The sequence below is a fragment of the Rhopalosiphum padi genome, chromosome 2 (assembly GCF_020882245.1).
Source record: "Rhopalosiphum padi isolate XX-2018 chromosome 2, ASM2088224v1, whole genome shotgun sequence".
Classification (NCBI taxonomy): domain Eukaryota; kingdom Metazoa; phylum Arthropoda; class Insecta; order Hemiptera; family Aphididae; genus Rhopalosiphum; species Rhopalosiphum padi.
In genome coordinates, this window is record NC_083598.1 from 90567051 (window position 1) to 90593505 (window position 26455).

Genomic DNA, 26455 nt, shown 5'->3' on the forward strand with positions numbered 1-26455 from the left:
TGCCAAAAGTTAAACTGTAATTGTCCTATCTCTTGCATAGTTGCATGCCTATAAAAAATGTTGGTAATTTTAAAGGCATATTGCGTTGAAATGCAATTTTTAGAGTATTTTTGTTTATTGTTAAGAACATTTTTTGTTAGTTTATAGGATATTTAAATCCTAACTTTTAATTAAAATAATATATTAAACAGAAATTATATCTCTTTATTTAAAAAATAGAATAAATAATAATATCAAGTGAAAGTAAAGACATATTTAAAGGTTTGGAAATTCATTTACCGAATATAAAATTTCAAGATCAATCAATATTTTTAAAAAAAATATGCTATATTTGTTCACAGTGTAATTACTTTTAGTTTTTACCAATAAGCAAGAACTTGACTCAATTATATTATAATTCATTGAATATTTACACCAAACAATATATTAAAAATATATAAAAGTGACAAAAATACGGTATTATGATGATCTGTTTAATGAATACATATAATATATCTATATTTCATGTATCCAATAAAAACAGAAAGTTTGATTTCATATTATAATTTGTTTATATGTATACATATAAATATATAATGTAATAGATTTTTCAGTTGTAAATACACCACAATTTGGAATATAAAATTACAGATACAAACAGATTGTATCCATTTGGAGATTATAATTTCGTACATTTTCGTACACCCCAAAAAGAAAAATTTGACAAGAACCAGTTGCTTAATATCAATATAATCGTACAATGTGAAAAAAAAATCAGCTATATTACAATAAAAACAAATTAACGAATTAATTATTATAACAATAATAACATTGTGAAAGTAGAAATTAAAAAATTCTTGGTATGGCATGAATATTAATAGTCTCATAGATTAATATTATAATTTATATTACGCATGCGTACCGCGCAACCGCATATGAAATGACAAAGTTTGCTTTTAATATTAAATTATTAAATTACGGTAAAATTGTCGACTTGAGTGCACTGAAATTGTGTCTGTCAGTATAATATACTGCGTAAAGTATTGTTAACCATTACTGAAAAGCATTTGTGAGTGTTTGGCAAATTCTCGGCATTCTATCAGATATATTGTACGTGTGTACGTATGTATTGATGAAATATTGAAAATACCCACATTATTGGCATGTTCAATTTATGTATATTATGTATTTAAGTTAAATTTATAAATTTTAAATTATGGGTGTAATTCTTGTTTTTTTTTATAATTTTTTATCATTGATTAATCATAGCCGTTTTTTCTCAACATCGTATGCATATATATTTTGATAATTTCAGTCAAAATAAAATGTTTAATAACAAATCGTAATCAGCTTTTTAAATGACTGTATATACTCGTATATGTCATAATTCATTTGGTTGGTTTATAGTTAAAACCCTGTCCATTAATAAAATCATTCATATTTCAATGTGAAATAATCCTGTTTCCAATTTCAATTTATTTAACAGTGTATATATGATTTTGGCGCCCCAGAGCGGAAGTTATTTTGCCATTCTAAGGGCTTTGGACCGTAGTAATTTTACCACTCTCATTTTGTATAAATGCATAACCTCCCTAGAGTCTATAATAATATGTTGACCTATGGCCTATATTAATATTAGTATATCGAAACAGCAGCCAGTATAATAGTAATAAAGTCGTATGCATTCATGTTTCAACCCAAAAAAGTGATTACATATTACAAAAACATAACAAAAAAAAAATGATTATCGAACGAATAAGTTTCTCAATCTGAATTTAAAAAAAAAAACTGAATATCTGATTCGCATAAAATCCGAAATTCAATTGTAGATACAGGCAAAAAGTATAATGTTATAGTAAGTGAAACAAGATAATACAATAAAATTACAAATATTGGATCACCACAATATTATTTTAGAACTAAATTGCTTTCAGTTGGCTGTAAATATAATAAGAACTGTTTCAATAAGACGTTTGTTCTATGGCAATATTTTTTTACTTGAACTAAGATATAATATTGTAAAGAGTCGGGAAATTTCCGGGAATGTTGTATTTAGCCAGAATCTTCAAAATACTCAGAAGTACCCGGAAATATCGAAAAATTCACGGTAATCAATTACTATCTATTAATAAGTTATATTATTGAATTTCTTATTTTGGTGTTAAAATTGTTAATCAAAATATAAATGATCAGTTAATATAGTTACATATAAGTGATAAAACAAAATATGTTGTCATTTGATTTTAATAATATTTTGATAAATGTTTAAACGTTTAAATATATAATGATAATCAGGCAAAACTATAAATTACATTAGAGAAAAAAAAGGTAAAATATAATATTATCATGTATGTTAACTATAAGTGTTAATAAGTCCACTTATGATGCCATAATAGCATATTAATTTTGAATGACAGATAACGAAAAACACGTATAGTCTATTATTGACAACTGGTGTATATTTAAACGTCTGTGATACTTTTTTCAGCGTTTAAAGTGGTTATACCATAGAATAACTGTTATTTTGTAATTATACTGTGCCTATCATAAAAACTAAACACATAAAAGTGTAATAGACCATCTCAGTTCAACAATAAAAGTATAAAATATTGAAACACATTGGAATATTCTTATTTAGTTAATACACTGACTAATATTTATATTTTGGCATGGATACAGTTTCTCTATAATAATTGGTAATACTTAAAATGCTCATTTAACTTAAAATTGTATAGTAAAATAAAAAAAAAAAACTTTAAAAAAATTTGAATTTGAATTTTTTGAATTCTCGGAATTATTAAATTTCATTACCAACATATTAGAAAAATATTGACTCAATTTATTTTAAACTGATATTTGTATCCCGTGATCTATTAAAATAATGCGTTTTAAGTTATAAAAATTCGTGAATACAATTATAAACCTTAGTAAAATATTTATTTATTTTTATGTTTCAGTTGTTTTTAATGTTTGTAACATGCGAATAACCAACTAGTTGGGACACATTTAAAAAAAATAATTGAACAGATTGTATTATGACATAATACTAGTAAATACATTTCACATTGCGAAATAATTAATTATCATTAGGATAAAATATATTATATAGGTTTTAATGAATATGTGCCTTGCATACATATTAAAACATTATTAATAATAAAATAAACATAATAAAAATAAACCGTTGGTAATAACATGAATATTATGTAACATTACACAGTTTCAGATTCGCTGATGGTTGCTTGGTTTCACTTAGAAGGATAGTGTTCATCGGATTTTTGTTGACTCTTAAATACCCATCTCACCTACCCTGATTTTAATGCTCAACAAATTATAATTTCTATTCGAAATAGATATACTTTACGGACGTGTTGCCATTATCATCCATCATCAATGTTTGTTCTGGAAACGCATATTTTTAATATCGATAAAGTCGTTATTGAAATTATTTCCGTATATAAATCAGATACAAAAACAATATAAATCAAAACGCTATTTTGTCTCCTCCGCGCCATGACAAATAGGATATTACTTTGGTTCGAAAATGGATTCGTATTAACAATCACATTTTGTATCAGAACAAACAAGAATTAAATTTATACGGAATTATTTTATTTATTTTTTTAAATATTTATTTAATATTTTTAATCGTAAAACTAAAAAGTAAACTGATAATAATAATTAAAATACGCAAGTATGAAATGTAAATACAAACGTATTAATAAAAATAACGTAAAGTGCCAAAAAATAATAAAAACATAATTGTTACAAAATTGCACGTGCATAATATCATAATATTATTGAGCTTAGATACTATTGTAATTGAAAACGTATGAAAAAATAATTTAATGTATTAACTGAGATACGTCTCGTAAACAATAAGAACGGTTCAATTTTTAGTTGTTAATATACGATTTTAGTAGGTACCTATATAAATGTACATGTAATGATTTGTATTAAACAATCATATTATGTAACGATAACTTTGTCATAATATTAATATAGTCATCATAACAATCGACATAATTTTATTATTGTACACATTGATTTTCTCAGGTTAGTTTGATTTTATTTTGCTAACAGGATGAAAAAACACAGGATTGAAATTTGGAAAACTCGAGAAATTTATTTCGTTAGTTTAAGCCGCCGCCCTAGCTTTTCTTTGCAGTAATTTCATAATAAACATTGTATTGACCAAAACAATCGCACCGGACTGTTACGTTGCACAAACAGAACACTGACGTTGACCTGTTAGTATAAAAATATCTCGGCCCGGCCGTTTCACAGTTGACCGCTTTGTTGCGAACAATCATACGCCGTGGTCCACGACCACTGTTTCTCACCAACACACGTATTGAGACGGTATACGGAAAATTCAATTATCGCAAAGGCTCTATATTTGATAGACGGCCCGCCAAACTCTTTATCAAACTAGAAAATGTGTAAGTTTCCCAGCGTCACTGTTTGAATACAATTTACTGGGAACGCTACGCTGTCACGATCCTTTTCATAAATAAAATATTCAAAAACGTATCATCGAAGGATAAAACATTGAAAAAGAATATTTATTCTACGGAAAAGATTCTCCGATTTACTTTAAAATACTCTTCTTTTGAAAACCGTGTAAACAGTGGGCAGAGGCACTTAATAATATTATTGAAAAAAAAATATTACGCTAAATGCGGTCCTGTGAACTTTCTCATATCGTGTTAATACTAGTAATGAAAACGGTTATCTTTGATTAAGAATGACTTTTTATATTTTGATAGTAAAATTGAAATGTTTTAAAATTTACAATAAAGGCACGCTATTTATTGGTTCATTTTTATTAGATTTTGTGCAATAACAGATCAAATTTTGATTTTCAAATAGCAGAAATTTTTTATTTATATTTAATCCCAATATAGATAAATGCAAATGATTGTGTAAATTATCAACTGTGAACAATATAAATATAAATAATTATAATTAATATGTAATATAAACATTAAATATATTAATATAATTATTATTATTATGCATTGTTTGTAATTAATTATATTTAGAATTTAAATGAGCCAAGAGTAGTGATGGAACAATAATTATTATTTTAAATTGGCGAATAATTTACTTTTACACATCAATCTAATTTCCGTTAATAACACAAAATAAATTCAATTTCGTCAATATTGATTATTCGTAAATTTTAATAATTTGTATTACGCATTTACAGTTTTAATTTAAAATTAAAAACAGGTTAAATAACATATTAATTAGAATTTTTGAACTATATCAGATTGTGTTCAGTGGATCTGTTTTATATTTTTATTTTTAATATAAAATGAACATTATAATTTTCTGAGTGAATTTTTTTTTTTGTAGTTTGATTATAATTTTAAAAGTAATAAATAATAACAAAATTAACAAATTCAATTAATTTTTGCTGAAAACTATAAAGATTATAAAGTAGAACCTTAATTTAGATGTTCGTTTAAAATTCAAAAATTGTATAACGGTAAATTAATTTAAGTAGAAATAGTATAGTTAAATAATTAACATTTAGTTAAAATAATGAAAATAATGATAATTGTACATTAAATTCAACTGCTTTTACACAAGCTGTTGTATAACATTTTATTTTTTTAAATGTAATTTCTGTACTTGATGAATACTAAAAAATAATCTTGGGATATTTATTTTCATTATTTATGATAATAATAATTGGGACAGTAAAAATTAAATTAAAAACCAAAAATACGCGGTAAATTAAAAATCACATATTTCTACGTACAATGTACCTTCTCTGTAATAATTATATTATTATTCCTGTTACATTTTTTTAATTATCTTTTATTGCAAATTACAAAGTATGCGGCCGCATATTGCGAATAAAACAGATGTAATCCATATTAGATGAAATAATGCGAATGGGTTGGTTCTTGCTGGAAATTGGTGTCAAAACTTTTAATGACGCTTACACTCCCACTCACATCGGACTAACTCTGTAATTAATATTTTTCCGGTGACAATATAATAACATATTATTAACACTAAACCAAACATTTCAGAAGTCTCGATGGGCGGATGGCTTGATGATAAACTAATTTAAGTCATATGTTAGGAAATTGTAACATAATTTATTTTTCGTTTGTTATAACTTATAATAATAATAATAATACGTATTATAAACTATTCAAAATTTCCACTTTTCATTTTATTTTCTATGGATGATTATTGTATGATTAGTAATGACGTATTTTAATGTTAAACACTAGACAAAGAACATGCAACTACGCATTGTGACTTACATACCTGTTAAAAAATATTATTCATTTCTCTCTCCTTCTTCCATACTTAAACAGCAATTTTTTTACGTACTTAATATAATATTATTATATTTTATATTGAATGATCAAATTTCATCTCATGACTATTAGAAAAATTAAAAATTATCTGATGCAATTTTATTCTATTTTGATCCACCACGACCTCATCCACTGGAATTACCGACCCAACACGGTTTTAATGTCGAATTTGTTACGGTTTTTCAGATTTGATCGTTATAATAATAATAATATATATAAGCTAGTTGTATAATGAAGTCGTAGAATAACAAACGACGATTTCTCTCGTGAAATAATGAACCAGTGCGGAGGGCAATAGGAAATACTAAGGCTCAAAATACATCCGGGATAAATACGAGGAACTTGACACCGGGTCGAATTGCACGTGATGCTTATGTTACGATGACATGATGACTCGCACGTACCCACTACTGTACTGAAATAGACAGACAGAGTGTTTACAATATATAGCTATACAGTCTACAACAGAGGTCTATAATCGTATGCAGTTCTGTACCTACGTATATTTATGCGCCCGATATCAAATCCACGATATAATTGAACGTACTGTGTATGAAATACATATTTATACACATTTATTTTATAAACACAATTTATCTAAACCGTCTCCGTGTCCGCATCAATGCATTTTTCTATTTAATATAATTTATATATTATTTAAAATAATTATTATTAGTCAATTCATAGTCAGGAATTTGCGATGTTCCTACAGCTTATAATATTTTTTTGATACCGCCGAATTCAGAGAAGTAAAAATATTGATATTATCGTTTTCGTGTTTTGGAATAAAATATAAGCGATAACAAATTCATAAATTTAATTTATATGCTATAAAATTATAAAAGTTATTATCAATATATAAATTATAGAACATTCAAATAGCTTTGGACGTATTTTTATGTTAGACCTGTGATGAGTAAATGATTAAACCTAGCAGGCGTTTTTATGTGTATGAAAATATATAAGGTAAGACATAGTTTATTCATATATAATATATTCCATTTTCTCTACATAATTCAATAGCTGCGATTACAAAAGTTATGAAACAAAATAAAAATGTACGAGAAATCCATTATTGTAGTTTTTCAATTTCTTAAGCGTTATACATTGTGAAATTGTGTTAAAACTTAAATTGTATATTTTTGCGACATCGCGACTGTTGAATAAAGAATAAACGCATTTAGTTTTTGCAGGTAGTCAAAATATTTTTAGTCATATGTTTTGATATTTTTTTTGACATTTGAAAAGACTTGTAAACATTTAAAATCATAATAATTGTTTTCTTACTTAACATAAAATTACGAAATTATCTTCAAGAACGTATTAAAAAATATGTCGTATTATAATTTATTTTACTGAGTCTTTTAGTATACACTTTTAACAACGATAATTTAGATTTAAACTCTACAAAATATGTGTGCTGAATATGCATTTACAATATTGTAAATACTTATATTATGTTCAAGTTTATTTCTCTTAACTAGTCTATACCCTTTATGGGTTTGGAACTTTCCCTGAAAGTAAATTACACACAAAAACATAAAATAAACGCGAGTAGTATACATTTCCCAGTAGGTATGTGTATTGTGTATAGGTTTTAGTGAAGCCTCTGCTTTGCCATAAAGTGTCGCCTAATCTCTGATAGTAAATATTAGTCTACTATACCTGACACAGGAGAGGCGTTTTCGTTTTTATCGTCAAAAGTATTTATATTCGTCAGAGACATAATAATTATATGGCATTTCGTGCGATTGTTATATAAAACACTAAGCTTTAAGTCGTAACTATTGAGCGGAAATACGATTAACCATTATTTAATTTGCAGACGGAAATATTACGACGGAAATCTAGAATTATAAAAACACGAATGAATTTATATAATACATTTTTATTATGGAAATTATATATAATATTACTATGTGACTTAACTATAAATAGTGTAGGACAAAAAACAGTTATAACTGATGATTAAGGGTTATTTTTATTCTTTGAAATTCAATAAGGCCCATAAATATTTACCTAAAATAATACAATAGTATAGTTATAATTTGAAAAAAAAAAACATTTAATAAATGTCCCAAATTCATCTTATCCAAATTTATCAGATACAACGATTAATTTTGTAATCATAAAGTATGTTTTATTGCACTTATAGTTAAAGTTAAATTATATTAGTTTGAAAACTAATAATACAGTGTCTTCTTTATTTTCGAGTAATGGACAATTGTATGTTTATTTATCTAAATTTATAATTTATAATTTAAAAATATTGTAAGTGTAATGATTATAATCTTTAACATCGGTTTTTATAAAGTTATTTTACACGACATTGGTGAGAAACCCACATTATATCGTCTATGTTCAAGACAGTTTTGTATAATAATACGATATTATTAATATAACAATAAGTATAAATTGTGTACGGCATTAATATACATATATCATATCATTGACATCAACTCTGGACGGATTCAAAGTTTATCAAAGTAAACAGTTGTCTAATATGTTAAGTACGTTAATAAAACAAAAACGATCCTAGTCAGAACTAACTCTAAAGCCAGTATCAAACAATATCGAAGGATTTTCAAATAACAAAAGTGACGTATTACAAGACATGTACATTCAAAATTTATGTGACTTCCTGTATACGTAGGAAACGCACAGCGAGTGAGAATATCACTTATCAATAAATCTACAGAATGGAAAAAACTGTAGGGAGACCTTATACAAAATTTGGGAGAGCGATATTTGAAAAATAAAACCTAAAATTTATCTCAAATGGCTTTATAAAGGAATATAACACAGCGATGTTAACAATAGAACTTACATATACTGTATAGTCTCATCCATTTACAAATCCCTTAATACCCCATTTAAGTTCATTAAACCAAAACATTTTTAAAACCAAAGGACTAACAAAATAATAGGGAATTTAAATATCTGCGACAATTATAACTGGAGTTATAGCCAAACTTATGATGACAGGGACAAACTAGAGAAGTATAAAAGTGGTCCGGAGCAAACGAACTAAATGAAGGATTAATAAATTGTATACAAGCTCAAAGCTCCTTTTGAATATCAATAGAAGTAGATGAACAAAGGATATAACCCTGACATTTTATTTGTAAGTAAAAATATCATACAACAGAATAAAAAGTTTAAAAGCCAATACTAAACATCTACTACAGGCCTTCAAAATTCAAAATGAATGCTATTATATAAACAAACCCATTAAAAATCGGGAGAAAATATAATTTTAACTCATATAACGTCATTAGATACTTCATAGTGACCTAATGTAGAGAAAATTTAAACAGTGTAAGAACCTTAATTGAACACTATTCTATCTCCTACAAAAAATTATACTACCCAATATTGACAAGGTATAGCAATTCTTATCAAGCAAAATAGTAAAAATACCTTTGTATAATTGTATATTTATAACAGTGTTTCAAACCAACACTTATCCATGTAAATACTCGTATAATTTTTCTCGAGCATAGCCATACCGAACATACAAAGAGATATTTCATCAAACACTGAATATCACAGACATACGGAATAAACCTTCTCAATTGCGCTTAGATTAAAAAAAAGCAATTAAATACCAAACCAATACAAAAAGTCTCGTAAAATAAGAAGGCGAGCAAAATAAATTAAGTGAAGAATATTCAAACCCCGAATTGGATATAAAGGAAAAATTGCCAAACGGAAGAAATGGAACTAGAATTAATGAAAATTATTTAATCTACTAAGATCAGGCCATTACAAGATAGTTCTAAAACATGATGTGTATGTACTAAGAGAAGAACAAAACAGTAACTATGAATTTTGTGAGATTTAAAGAACGCGATATTTTTTTTATCTCAAAATAATTTGGAAAAAATTGTATTCATATTTTTCACATGATTATATTTATGTATATTATATTTTGTTAATCACTTAAGTATAATCATATAACTACTAATTTATATTATTTAATCGACTGTTCGCCGCCCCTACGTATATCAAATTTTAAATTTCCACGTTCGGAGTTTCGTTAGAGAAATCTATCTAAACTATACAAATCTCTAAAATGTATATACCATAAATAAATAAATAAATAAAATAAACACCACTGTTCGACCGCTACTTGAAAATAATATTTACCAGGAGTAAACATTATGCAAATACGAGTATAATAATATATTAAATAAGTCGCTTATAGCGTCCGTGAAACCTTTGTTCACGTACATTAATATTAAAATTCCTCGATACGTTTTAAACTACTATAATACATTTTTTATTAGACCACTAAAAAACCATTTTTTTTCCTCACTAACCTTGTCAGTGTTAGTTGACGAAGTCTGATTAGTGTGCGAAAGTCTTGCTTCTAAACTTCCACCTAATACGGCATACCAACTTGACCCAATTTCACCTTGTCTGTACACTGAAACAAGAAAAATAAAAATACATTAATTAAATAGAAATACACCGTCAGTTTTTAATAATCTAAAGAACAACAATTAATAAAACTTTTTGGGTTCATTTATTTAATTGTGCTATATCTATTATCTACGGATTTAACAATATTAATAGTTTATTTATTTATCAGTTCTTCTAATCGACAAAAAGTGACAGAAAGTTGGTTTAATGCTCATATTACATCTATAATATTTATTTAATACATTCATATTAATTTCACTTTATTATTGAGCGAATAATATACATGTTCTAGACATAAAATATGATACCAAAACATAAATATCATTACAGTAATATAAATTTAATTTGATTGTTAAAATCATGTCATTCATTTGGGATATTCATTTTGAAAGCTTTATTGAACTCAAAATTATTGAAATATAATCAACTATATACGTCATGCTGAAAGAATAGTTTATTCTTGTATGTAAATAAATAGTCTACAAGTATTTTAACCTTAGAATAAATGTGTACATAGAACATTTCAAACGTTATAAAATGAAACCAAAATTGGTTAGGGTGATAAATTTTCGACTTAAAATAATCACTCTGTTTGTAAATAATTTAAAATATACAATATATATATAGTATAATGTAAGAAGGGAATATTTTAAATACATACTTTGAGTACATACATATTAAGTGAAAACCGAGGAAAGGGCGTAGAAATCCTTTGAAATCATGAGTGGCGTAGATATTATATACGTATATACAAAGTGCCTAAGTAATTGCCATATGTATGTAATATATTATATAGCAACACGCCCATACGCACTTAACCTAACTGAGAGTGCTTGCACATCGAATAAAGGTCAGCGTGACAGCGTCCACGAGCTGTTGACATTTGAAATCTAAAAACGATCCTTTACGTTATATTATATTTATCAGTGTTTATAATGAGTAATGACTATTTATTAAAGGGACATATAACAGTATTGTACTCTTATATAAATCATATGTTTACTTAAATTTAAAAACAATTTTTCCCCGTGGACTTGACGGGTTTTTGAACGGTACAACTTCCGTATTGTACATTGAGTATTTATTTTGATTCTTTTTCCTCTTACGTTACCCGCAAGTGGATTTGTTGTTTGGAATATATTATGTAGACATTTTGTCTAGAAACAGTTGTTTCCGAATAGATTGATTATATATTTCTAAAAAAAGGATGTATTAAATATTTCAGACACAGAGGGTATTCCGAAATTTTGACACGCTTCGAGTACATTTTACTGCATCCAATTTCCAATCACTTGCAATATGTGCTGTTTGAAATATTTGGAACGCATTTACTACCTCGAAACGTATAAGGCACGAAAAAAATACCATCGTAAAATCAATAACATCTTCTATCTGCTTGAAACCAATATTGTAATAGCTTATAACGTTATACCCCCGATTTATCCAACGAAATGGTTTTGGGTTCAATTTCATTTTTACCATGATAATAACACTTTAAAGACACGTTACGATTTTTTACATCTATGGCATTGTAAAACTAGTAGAGAATTTAAAATGTATTTATAAAAAAAATATCTTACACTCGTTATATTCTATTAGCTGCAAGTTACATCCTTTGTTTTTATCTATAACGTATTAATAAAATATTTTTATAAACACTTTTCGAATAAAGTCTTCGTGAGTATAATTACTATAATTCATGCAGGAATTTAAATTGAGGTAACACTATTCTATTTAACACCATACTCGTAAGTAAAAAAAGATATTACGATTTTTTTAATTTATCATAAATTTCGTTACAGACATGTTATAATAATAAATATATTTTTATTTATTTATTTTTTGTTATACAGAAAAATATCAAACAATAATTGTTTAATTATTAGACCTGTTTATAGTATCGATAAATTAATTACGTTTAAAATATACAGTATAAAACCTGTGTGCGCTCAATATATAATGTTATTGAATTGTTTGGTGACTTAAAGCAATTTTTTGAATATTCAAATTATGTTGCATTATTTAGCATTTTATTTATGAGATATAAAAATTAATTCATATAAAATAAAATCGTACTCAACGTATTTTAAAATTAACATTTATAATAGCGTTATAAAATATTCGGTTGACTATGGTTTATATAGCTGTAGAAAGTCATTTATATAAAACCATTCTATAACAATATAAACATTGAAAACAATAGTTTTTATATTAACACAAAGAACACAAATTTACATACAAACAACAACAAACTTAATTATGCCTAAACAAAATCCAGCAAACACACTTTTTTGATTCTGAGAAATGAACAGTTAAAATATCGGTCACTCAACAGTTTTGTTTTCTTATATTATAAACATTTGTGTAAACAACCGTCAACAATTAAGGATATCAAAATTAATATGCATGGTGTTATACTGTTATTTGTAGATAGAAAATGTTTGTTTATTGTAGAGATATTTAATACTTGACTATAATGTATTAACCACAAAATAAAATTGTATGTAAAGAGAACTTCTTGTTTTTTTAACATTTAAACAGATATTGGGTAAATGTCGGAAGAAATGTTTTATTCGTATACAATGAAATATTATCGTTATTGACTTTATACATTTATAAATTGTAAACCTAAAAACTGCCATCAAAAATTGGATATCTTACTTTTTCATCCTAAAAATTATAATTACAAGTTAATTAATTGTGAGTTAGTTCATCACAATAAAAATGTATCGTGTCTTATAGGAAAACTCGAGTTGAGTTCTGAGATATTTGATCTCCAAAATTAAACACAAGTTGGGTCAACGTAGCAATTTGATACTATACTTGAATTGGGTCCGGCGTCACAACACATTGGCTTTGAATTTAAAAATGCAGATTTTACTTAGCCCAAAGTTGGTGAAAACGATTTATTAATCGCTATCAAAATCAGGTAAAAATTTAGGTATAATTATATATCTATATAAGTGGCCATCTTCAGTGTATTTTTAGCTGACCTTCGAGGCCAGAGTAAGTGTTAGTTAAATTTATGATTTACTCAATAATACCTTGATGAATAACCATTATGCATAAAGTAAATGTGTACTTGTATAGTATGATATATTAATAATATTATATAAATATATGTTAACTATAGCTGTCATGCGGAAAATGTTTAGATTATTTGTATAAATTATTTTTATTTATTTATATCCGCAACGTTATTAATATTGTTAATAAATCAAAGTAAACATTTAAAATATTATGTAACAAATTTCAAAGAAAAAGTTTATAATATTTTATATTGCATAATAATTATTATGGTTATATAATAACTATGAATAATTTTTTTACGCATATTTTTATTTGAAGAGGTATTAAATATTTTATCAAATACCATAAATATAATTAATTTGCATACAACAATATTTTTACAGTAATATAAAGTTTGAAAGTTAACACCAATCAAATTTTAATAAAAAGCTAAAATTGAGTGTAAAAATGTTCTCTTCAAGTAAATAAATAAATATAAAACTGTGTGCCTATTTTAGTATATTTAGTTCAGCTTTATCGTAAAAATTTTTTTTTAAATTTATTGGCACGGGACAACGTTAAAGGTTTTTGTTGAGGTATCCCTAATTTATATTCCTTGTTTTTTCAATCAGATACCACATTCAATAAAACACAGTTACCTATATAACTGTTACGTATAAGCTTATAACACCACGACTGCATAAGAGACTGGCTCTCAATGTAATGGACGTTGCCGCAGCGCAGCCGAGGACATTTGCACTAAAAGCCCCACCGTGCATTGGTGGAAACATTCCGAAGATACCTAAGGAATAGTTGACGGCCCATTTATGATATACGATCGTATACTGTCACCGCGCTGTCGGAATAATTTACCATTATTTTGTCCATACAATTCGTCACATTTTCTTCGTGATTTCAATGAAGTTTTTATTATTTACATAATTTTTTACAATAGTATAATCTTTTTGTTTTGTTTTTAATGATATAATTAAATATATATAATACTATGTGTATATTGATATATTTACAATTTATACTACATTTATATTGACATATTTACAATCCACACTATATTTACATTGAATACATTTTAGGGGAGATTGACAATGTCGGGTTGCTGAAGAGGAAGCCCACAGTAGTACTACAATAGTAGATAATACGTTTGACATATTATTGTCTATTGATCCATATATTTAAAATAGGTTCAATACGTATAGTGAACGAATTACGAATAAATCGACAAAATTTACACGACTTAAATTTTAGAAAATTCTGGATATATTACACTGATGCAGGCGTTTTTTTTTATTTTTAGTTCAAGCCACTACTAATAAGGAGTTGGATAACATTATTATTTTAAAACCCAAGGCCGGCGTGATGTGTAGGCAATTTTGGTATATTCGAGTATAGGTTTGTCCGGTGATAATATGGATAAACGAATTTATATTTAACTTGGAAAAATGAATTATTATCAATACAACGATTTTGTTTTTGTTACCAGAAATGCTACGTTGCGTGGCACAGTCATTATTTACGTATGATTCGTATTAATGAATAATATTATATTATATAATATTACATTCATTCTATCTGCAGTAATATTCCGTTAAATCGAATCACATTGGGTATGATTATTTACATAAACATATATTATAATGTTATACTATACTCGTAGTGAAAATCGACTGTACCATAGCGTAGTTATATTACATATACAGTACAACAAACACATGAATAAATTGCATAGCTATGGAGTAAACTATATATTTATACACTTTTGTTAGTCTACTAAATAAAATGTTTTAATTTTTTTGAAACAAAGAACAGTACTACAATTAAAAAAAATGTAGGTTTATATGTTTTCGTGTTATCTTATAAATATTTACTAAAACATGTTTATTCATCACACTTTTATTTAAATGCAACTGTAATACACGGCAACTACCGAATGTTGAATAATAATTGTATTTAAATAAAAAGAAGTGTTTCACATAATATTAAGACCATCCGTCCATCCCATTTAATAAGGCATATTATACACATAATAATTAATGATGCTCGTATTTTATAATTAAATTTAAAGTATATTAACATATACATTATGTAACAAAATATTTTTTTAATATTTGTATAAACATTATATAGATAATATAATATTGAAAATCTTTGAATAGAGAATAATACAGGTGATGTAAGATAATATACTATACAACTTTCTGGGTCTTTTGTGGTTTTACCTTATTTTACCGAATTGTTCCGTGAAATTCTTCGCATTAGAAACCTTCTAAGTGGTTTTTTTTTTTTTTTTTTTTTTGGTTTGAAGAGTATAACGAGCATCGTCACTGGCTCAGTTTGACTCAACTAACGAGTGTGCCAAACACTCAAAAGACGAGATATTGTAAAGCCCTAGGACATTAAGATCACCCAGACTATTGTTTTCAATAATAGACCTCGTATAATGCTTTATATTATCGCCACTTTAGTTTTTAAAGCTTCGAAATACTATGAATTGCACCTCACCATCTGGGAGCTTAACATTTAGACGGACGATTTATTTTGTTTCTTTCTAAATACTATATAATTTACACAGATATAAAACAATACATAAAGTTTTAAAGATGTAAGAGCAAAGAAATTATAAGACATTATTCAACACCGCGATAAAACAATCTAAAATATGATCAACATCTAATTTTAAATAAAACTGTGTGAAATATTTTTCAGGTAATTTCTTTGAAATAAAAGTTGTTATAACAATATCTTAATAAAAATCATTCATAGTGGAAAACCAAAAAAAAAAAAAAAGCACAGATCAATCTGATTTTTAACAAGTTGTGTATGCAAAATGTGTGTCATAAATTCAACACTATTTTTTATATAATATATGGTAGGTATTACATATAACTAAAAGATAAAAATATACATTGCCATACGTAAATATTACATCATCTGTATAGCGATAATATTATTTGTTCAAGTAAGTATAGTTACCGAGTTTGTATAAAAATGTCTCGTTGTTTAATTTATACAGTTATCTTTTGAAACAAATATAACTATTTCGTTTATCTCTTAAAATTCCATCGACCTAGATTATTTCAGTGCTTAAAACTTAAAGAAAAGTTTAAATTATACACATTATAGAACATCATTACAAGAAAACTTATCCAACAAAACAAAACGCAAGTTCAAAAAATATATACAACACTAAGCGTTTTCAAAATTTTCATTAGTATATTATTAGATTCATATTATTTACAACGGAAGATGGTTAATTAAATATGCAATATAAGTGAAAAATAAAAAAAAATAATAAATATAAAAGAGTTAAGTAACTTTGCTTTACAGTAGGTTTAAAATGTACTTCGTCATCGAGTAGGTCAATGTAGTGAATATTAAATTTTAATTTAAAGATAAACCAACCTAGAGTTGTATAATGCCATTAAACATTAGTAGTATATTATAGTCGTAGTAAATAATGTAGTTCACGTATAGCATTTTAATCTGGCTGGATCTAATCTTTATTCAAAGATATTACCGAATGAAAGCCTATTATGAATTCACACTTTTTCATTAATACTAATACTGTCAGCGCCCTAAGTAGATATATATTTATTACGTTATAATTTAACAACATTTATCCAAATTATAAGCTATAGAGTATAGACAGAAGTGGTTAGTTAATGCAATTAACACTGGACACTGATGGACAGTGGAAGTTATAACATTATGAGGTGTCGCATCAGATTATTATTGATATAAGTGTGTGAATGGATAGGTTAGTGATATAATAACCACTGGTTATAAGCAAATACCAATTAAATGGTTGCAGAATGAGTGCATTTTGTATATTAATTTATCATAAATAAAAATTGTGTTTGGTAAGAGTATAAATTATTTATCATACAATTTGCAAGTATACATCTTTTTAAATAAATTATATTTAGCTTGACTCTCAGCATCATATTAAAATAAATTTCATAAAGAAAACTAAACAAACAAATATCTATAAAAAATGTTTTCATTTTCCAGACTAATTAATTATAATTTGTTTGACCTTTTTTCAGAGCATTACTCAGTGTGTCTCTTTACACAATATATACTAACTATTTAAGTATCATAATAACAGGGATCACTTGTGATTAAATACATTTATTATTATTAATATTTGTTAAATGGTATTTTTTTTATGTGAAGATCTTAATATTGAATCAATCAATTGTCAAAATTATTAATATTATAAATAAAAATATTTCATATTTCATATGATGTTGGTTCATTGACAGTGTAATAAAACTATAGAATTTCGACTTACTTTGAGTGCAACAAATAATGAAATAACAATTATTTTTTCATATAAATATAACATTAACCAACAGATAGAAATGAACAAAAAATAACTGTAATAACGCCGACAAGGTTTTTTACAAACAATGTTTAAAATATACGTTCTCTCATTCCGAATAGGTACCCTTTGAAATAAGTTTTATGTATTAAGAAAAATTATTATTAAGATTTTTGTTTATATTTTATATGTATAATAATATAGTCAATGTAAATACTCAAAATTTATTTGACGTTTGATTATAACTTTATAATTTCATGTCTTTGGATTCAAATACACCCACTACCCACACTCTATAGCCCTTAAAACCCATGTTTCAAATATAAATCCCAGTTTATAATGAATTGTGTTTTCAAGTAGATCATGATTAGTTAACAACCGACGAATTTTTATTTTTCATAATTTCAAAATAGATCTAATTAAAAACAAACAGATTAACTCGCCGGAGTAAAAATAAATAAATAATAATTAATAAATAAACAAACACAGTTGATATTGTAATATTTAGATACGTATATATAATATATATTATATTTTTTTAAATTTATTTGTGCATTAACTACGTTGTTATTAGACAAAAACACATTGTTTATGTTACAGATACTTATGTTATTATTAAATTAGATTGAAAAATTAAACTTCTTTGATAAAAATTATTAGCTTAAAGACGCTTGCAAGCAGGACACTTCCTCCATAGAATTTTTAAATTTTTTTTCTAAAGCTTTACCTGTTACGGGCCAATTAATTAGATATAGTAAGAATACTTTAATTTTTGATAATCAGTATAAAACTATTTTTAATAATAATTGTATTATTTTATCTTATCGTAGTTTCAGTTCTCACGAGATATTAAATTATTAGCCGCTATACGATAATATAATTATTATTAATATAATGCAGAAACCTAATAAATCAAAATGTATGCAATATCTCGACAAGATTAAATCTCTTTTAAAAATTCATTATGTGCATATGAAACTTTTTTAAGAAACGTAAATTAGACGAGAGTCTTAATGGACAGTTAGATAAGACAAAATATATTCTAAGTATTAATAAGTATAGCTGTTGCTTTGGAAATATATATGTCTCTTCCGTCTATAAGTTGTACATCCGAATGTTCTTTCAGTACATTAAGGCGTGTTAAAACATGGCTAATACGATCAACGATTAGTGAAGATAAACTTAGTGGGTTATGTAGGTTGAGTGATAATCGTGAACAAGTAAAATAAAAAAAAGAACAATTTATTGAAAATACACTGATACAATTAGGTAGAGAATTTCCACATAGATTGAAATTTGTATTTAATGAAAAAGAATAATATATAAATAAACTGAATAATAATATTTAATTGTAATAATGTGCTATAAATAAAATGTATAAAAAAATCTTAATTTAATATTAAAATAATTTTGCTCATCCTCCCTCCTAAGAAAAATTTCTGAAGATGCCCCTACAATTAAATAAATATAGGTCATACGTTTTTAGATAATAAAATAGATTAAAATATACCTAATAAAAACATAAATTTATTTAAATAAAAAAAAAAATGATATTAGATTTTAATTTGACAAACACTACAAATTTACAAAAATATTACGATTTTTATATCTTTTAATAAGTTTGAAACTAGTGCCTCCCGCTAATAAAATATAGTAATACCACAACAAATAACCATCATATTATTATGGGCTATTACGAAGAATGGCATTAAAATACAAAACGATGAGAATAAAGTCTTTGTCTCTTAATATTTTACCTTCGATGACAATATATATAACCAATCGCATTAAAAATTATATGGTCAATTATTTTCAGTAAAACGTTGTAAACTGTAAAATCAATGGGTTTTTGATATTTTATGAAGACTGTAAAATTTAACTTAACATTATTAACGTTTTTCCAAGTGTAAAATATTCCTAATTTTTTAAAAGCTATGTGATATTTATTATATATATATTTAAAGAACCAACAAAAAAATTAAATTTAAAAAATGCTTAGAGCCCAAATTGCCATTAACATAATATATATATATATATATAAACATGGCACACGTATAACGTTACTTAACACCACTTATGTATACGAACTCTATACTCTAAGCCACGGTGTTCTATTCCGCGGCCCTTGAGCCTTTTCCCTCTACTAGAAGACTTTTAAAAAAAAAGTCACAATCATATTATAACAAAATCGTAATGTGATCGTATAGATTTTACATTTTATAATTTTATATTTATACTACAAATTTTATAGTATAAACGTATAAAATAGGTATACGACGAGAAATTGTGGAAGTTGGCCAATAGTCATTATCATTATATAATAATTATTAATTTTAATAATAAGTTTGTAATAAAATAAAATATAAATAATAACATCATTTTTTTTTTTATTTTGGCGGTACCAAGTATTAATATGAAAGTGTAAATTGGTCCGCCAATTACAAAAGGTTGGACCACCCTGCTTTAAACTATGTTATACTATAATATACTTCTTCAACTATGTACAATTATTGAATAATATATTTTTTTTTATTGAAAAATGAAACATTTATAAAATAACAAAAGATGATATTATTTTATCAGCAGCTCCATGATATTTATTTGTAAATATATAAATATATATAACACGCAAGGAATATTACTATATATTATTTATATGTACATATAGTGTATAATACATAATATATTTATTGGGCAAAGATAAATAAAAATAAATACGAAATAGTGATTTAGGAAACGTCATCAAGGTCGATAAAACAGCTGTCTTTATTTTTTCTTATTAAACTGACTTTTGAACTTAAATTCGTTAGGTACAGTTAAATGCGCATATCGTATGACATCAAACGTATTATCGTATTATATTGTCGAGATAAATTTACGATATTTCGACGAGCAGCAGCATAAACGTTAAATAATAAAATTATATACAGAATAATGTGGTATTTACACGGTTTATACTGCGACTGTATTTTAATTTACGACTGTCATTTTCTTTTAAGTTATTGTGCTGTTTATTATAAACAAGGTATCTCGGTAAGTCCGTTAAATGTATTATTAGAAAACGAAAGGAGCTAATAATTTCTATGATTATTTTTCTTTATTATATTATGTTTTTAGTTAATATATATATATTAAAAAAAAAAAAAAAATTAAATATTTCTCGATTTTCTGTGAACATTTTGTCCGTCTTACGATAGGATAAACGTCCCGCATAATAAAATATACAACATCCGTTCGTGTGGACGTAAATCACTTGTCGGTGGTAGCGATAGTGGAAAGAAAACCCAGATGCTATAGAACGGCGGTGATGGGATAGAAAGAAAAAAATGCAAAGCCTTCTTATTCTTTAAGTTCATGACAAACACCTCGCAGCCGAGATCTCGAGTAGGAATGAACGGGAAAAACAGGAAAAAAAATGAATGGGGGCTGTAAATTATGGCCTTTCCTCTGGCCTTTTCGGGGAGGAACCGCCGCCCGCACCGTTGGACGGAATGAGGCGCGCCATTTGTGGCGGATCTTAACTCAACAGCCTGTACTGTATTACTGCGTGTGCACGGCGGCGGCTTATTTTCGTTTACCACCGTATCGATATATTACGCTGGCGATGTATAATATACATATAGTACGCGCACATTGCGCACATATTGTTATGTGCACGTTGATAAAAGCTGTTTCGTGGTTTCCGTTTAATCCACTAAAAATGTTTCATTTCGCGCGTAAAAAACAGTCTTATGACGTAACGCAATGTTTACTTTGCCGCGGGTAAGTTACATAACATATGTCACCAAGTAATGTACATGTCAAGTAGTACAGTTGTAGCGGTACGTGTGCATAATTCTTAAATGAAAAAAAAAAATAGCTTCCACCACTGTTTCCCTGCGACCTCGCGCATTGCGGATGCAATGATATGTTACATTTTAAACGTATTTTAAGCTTATTATTTTCTGTAATCGTATCATATTATTTATATTATTATTACAAAACGCCGTGTCCTTTGAGGGAACAATCGTTTATATATTTATTTCCAGTGCAACGAACATTTGAAATATAAGGTTTTTTTTTTTTGAGAAACCGTAGTGAAACGTTTTTCGAACAATGCGAAAACAATTTCACATACTTGGCCCGTGATCGATATTTCGAATTTATTTCATTGTCGAACACATTTATATATTTTCAACTCCCACTGTATTTAAATGTTATTGTATTATTGTGTTCATAGAATTCGATTATGATACGTAAATATTTGTTGTATTAAAATCAATCCGTTTATTCAAAAATCACGAAAACAAGCCCGCACGCGAGACCGGAATCCATAACATAATGCCATTTCCTAAATTTTAATTTGGCAAATCCCCGCGGACATAGAACAACAGTGTTAGATTTGCAACGGACATTGTTCGATATAAAGTGACATACGTATAGCTAGTCCGTCGGAAAACGCCACGAAATACGCGGCGGAATACGCACCGGCCGAATGTGGTTCGGACCAGACGCATTCGACCAAACTCATTAGGCCGAACTATAAACAATGCACCGCGTAATAATATATTATATTACGGCGGTCGGTCTATATAATATCTCTCGCATAATATTATGGGTTTGTATTAATGTAGTTTAAAGCCCGACGTGTTCGTGGAATAATAATACATTTGAGGTAGATTAGAACGCGCCTTATAGGTTCGCAATTAAAATCTGGCATATAGGTTTCCAGATATTACCGCACCATTATTTCATATTAAAACACGTCAAATACCATGTCGTTGAGCTGAAAATTACCAAAATCGAATTAAATTAAACTGAAATCGAAATGCGTCGTATAATAATTACAATATAGTACGTCATTATGTGATACTATAATTATACAACACTGGTGATACGATAACACCATTGGTGTAAATAAGAGTATCATGTACATTTCGAACCGGCTCAGCATATTCATTATGATATATGAAAAGCTTACCGCCGAGTAATAATATTACGAGTGACATATTATTATTTAATATCTATATTACCCTTTTATATCATTCTTAAAACACGAATTATATACGTTCAGTACAGGTACGGGAAATGTATCAATATTGATCAATAAATATCATTTATATAGATCTATGACGATGCAAATAGATAAAGCAAAAGTGTAGGAAATAGTTAATAAACTTTTCACACATACAATGCGTATTATGTATACAATTACAAACATAATCTGTGATTGATGTGTAGACTCAATAATAAAATTAAGCCAAATCTAAACATTTCTTTAACACTTTATATTGAAATGTGTAAAGAAATAGTGAATATTATATTAAAAAGATATTACTCTTAATTTTTATTTAACCATTAAATATGTGACTCTTCTCACCACAATCAACTTATAATGAAAATGAATATACTGGAATTTGAATTAGGCGCATTTGCTTTCTCACACAGAGTTTCTTTACGTCAAAATATGACCCCTTTTACGTTATGCATCCTTTGATGCATAATTTATCTTCATCGAGCATATATGTAGTTAATAGTGATATTCAGTTAGAATAACACTCGCTGATTCAATTCTGGTTTATAGTGAACGATAAACCTTTTGGAACAAATTAAATGAACCCCTCGAAGTTCGATAAAGTAATAATGTATCAACTTTAGTGATAGTAAAATTAATTAAATTATTTAATCTACGGCGATGTTTGTAATGGAAATCACATTATAATAATACACCTGTAGTATAACAACTTACATTTCTATAGTTGTAAAGGTAATTCAATTTTATAAAATAATGTTTTAAAAATTATTAATAATAGTACATATACTACTAAATTATTTATAAATTATGTAAAACGTATATAATTATATTTTTTTGTTTACACATAGTACTAAAATAGAAAGTAAAAAATTAAATCTTATATTTATGAAAGATAAATACAATTTTATTGAACAAATTTTGATTTATTTTATTTTAAATATCTTATTTTTTGAAAAAAACAAATACGATATTAAAACAATTTATGTATAAAAAGTAATTTTGTTTTAAAATAAATTATAAACAAAGTTAGATACATTAAAGATGTCACAGTATTGTGAAAACCTAATGATTTTAAGATTTTAAACATTTATGGCACTAGTTCCGGTTTAAAACGTCCGGATCGGTTTCCAGGAAGTGAAATTTAAGATAGATTTCTGATAATCTGGTTAGAATTTTATAGGAGTTTTGAATTATATCTTGAATAATAGTATGGTGGTTTTATTTATTAAACCGATTTTGAAGTCAGTTTTTGTTTGAAATAAGCCATAGAAAAGTCCGGAAGTTAGACGGAGAAAGATATTGTGTAATGTTTTCTTATTGTTAGGTAATAATACCAGAACACCAAATTACTACATGTTCATGATTTTTAAAAGCAAGTTTTATTTATAAATATATAATACAATAAGTTAAGGCATATTTTTAAGTTGAAATGTATAAATAGCCATTAAAAAAAAAAAAATTATTAGCTATAATTTAGCTGCTTGCATTTTTTCCTAAGACATACACAATACACACCGAGTTAAGCGTCTGACAGTTTTAAGTCTAAATATTAATGTTAAAGTTCAGTAATTAGTTTATATACACATATTTATAAATATTTCAGATTTTTTATTTGACAAAAATAACTATAGCAGTGTAGTAATAATACATGCATCGTGGCTGTGGAAAACCACAAACCGAAAATAACAGTAAAACAGTCATTATAAAACTTTGCGATCATACTGCACTACTTAGCTATAGCCTATATTATGTGAATAGATTTTATATCATATTCATAAGTTTCAATCCAAACCATCTCAGAACTTAAGCGGAAACTCAAAACACCAAAGTTTAAAATACATACCTATGTTTTCGTACTAAAATATTATAGTAAACAAACTTCGACAAGATGTAATATTATACGACTAAACACATAATATAATTTTATGCGTAGAGCTTATATTATAATAACGTAATCTATACTTATAATATTATATTATATTTGTTTTGAAATATAAATTTAACAATAAATAATATTATATTGTTATATTATAAGTTTATCACCATCCTTTTTCTCGTGGATTAAAAAAAAAAAAGTAACGATCGTTCTTAATTAATAAAACGTACTTTGAATTACCTATAACACAATCTCCTGAAGTGAAAAACAGGTTTACGTTATTAACGGATTTTATTTTTTTTATTGTTTACATAACGATATGTCGAAACAATAGTCATAGGGTTTGTGGACTTGATTATAAATATACCTACAACAAATAATAATTCTAGCATTATTTGATTATTATAAGAAAAGATTTGAAAACGTTTGTAGTCTGAAACTTTATTGGTGTAGGCTTTTTTGAGGAGACAATTTTCTCGAGACCAAAATGGGTGGGTGCTGAGTAATGGATTTAATGCAATAAAAAGTTTTCGATAATAATATTTAGTATTTATACTATTAAGTTAAAAAAAAAAGTGTAGATTAAAAGCTGTAGATACACGAGTGGTTTAATGGTAGGTGATTTGCCTCAGGTCTGAAAAATGTTCAGCACGCCACTGAATATAATAATATATTATTTATTGTTTTATAATCCAATCGATTTTTCAAAAACATTTAAATAGGTCAATCGAATAAGTCGGGCCTCTAATATTTCACATGAACTCTGAACTGTGTACTGTCCGAACTGGATTATGAAATTGGTTATCCGCGAGTGGGCACACTAATACCGTCGTGATGCAACGTAGTAAACTGTCTAATACATCTCATCTTAAAGCCTTTTAACAAAATTTAAAACTGTTTATAATCATCGTTTGGGGTTTGGAACATTTATAATATTATAGTATATATAATAATATACATAAATGTTCGCCTGAAAAAACTTTTGTTCCGTTTTGACAAATTGTATTTATATTGTTTCAACTTACTTTATATTTAATAACATTTTTTTTTTTGTCTGTTATACCTACGTATAAAATATTACTTCTATTCCTGTGTTGTCTGCAGCGAATTCCGTATGATTTTATTATGTATCGATCGCTCGACGAACCGTAAATCCTTTGTGCATTCGAGTCACAGTTATTTACTTGAAATATAAGAATGTTCCGGGAAAAAAAGTTAAACAATAACTAAACAGAAGATTTGTGTTTTCACATTTAATTGGTTTTGACGGGGCCACGGTGAATCTTCCGTCACTGAATGGATGTTAAGATATTTGTTAATTATTGTAAAAACAACTTGTGAGAAACTTTTTATTAGATTTCAAGTTATTGAACATAAATTTGATCATACATAAATGTTTCAAACAAAATAAAAAAGTATAAGTATACCTATTACACCATATTAATATCATTTTTATAATTTTAAAT

At 26.5% G+C, this 26455-nt stretch overlaps 1 protein-coding gene across 2 annotated transcripts in view; it reads right to left on the bottom strand.

The window, feature by feature from the left end:
• LOC132920315 (rap guanine nucleotide exchange factor 4) overlaps nt 1-26455 on the bottom strand; it is a 197338-nt gene that overhangs the window by 87662 nt on the left and 83221 nt on the right. For both annotated transcript variants that reach the window (XM_060982598.1, XM_060982599.1), the window contains one exon: nt 10646-10752. In XM_060982598.1, the coding sequence (XP_060838581.1) occupies nt 10646-10752 (107 nt within the window). The remainder of the gene's footprint in view (nt 1-10645; nt 10753-26455) is intronic.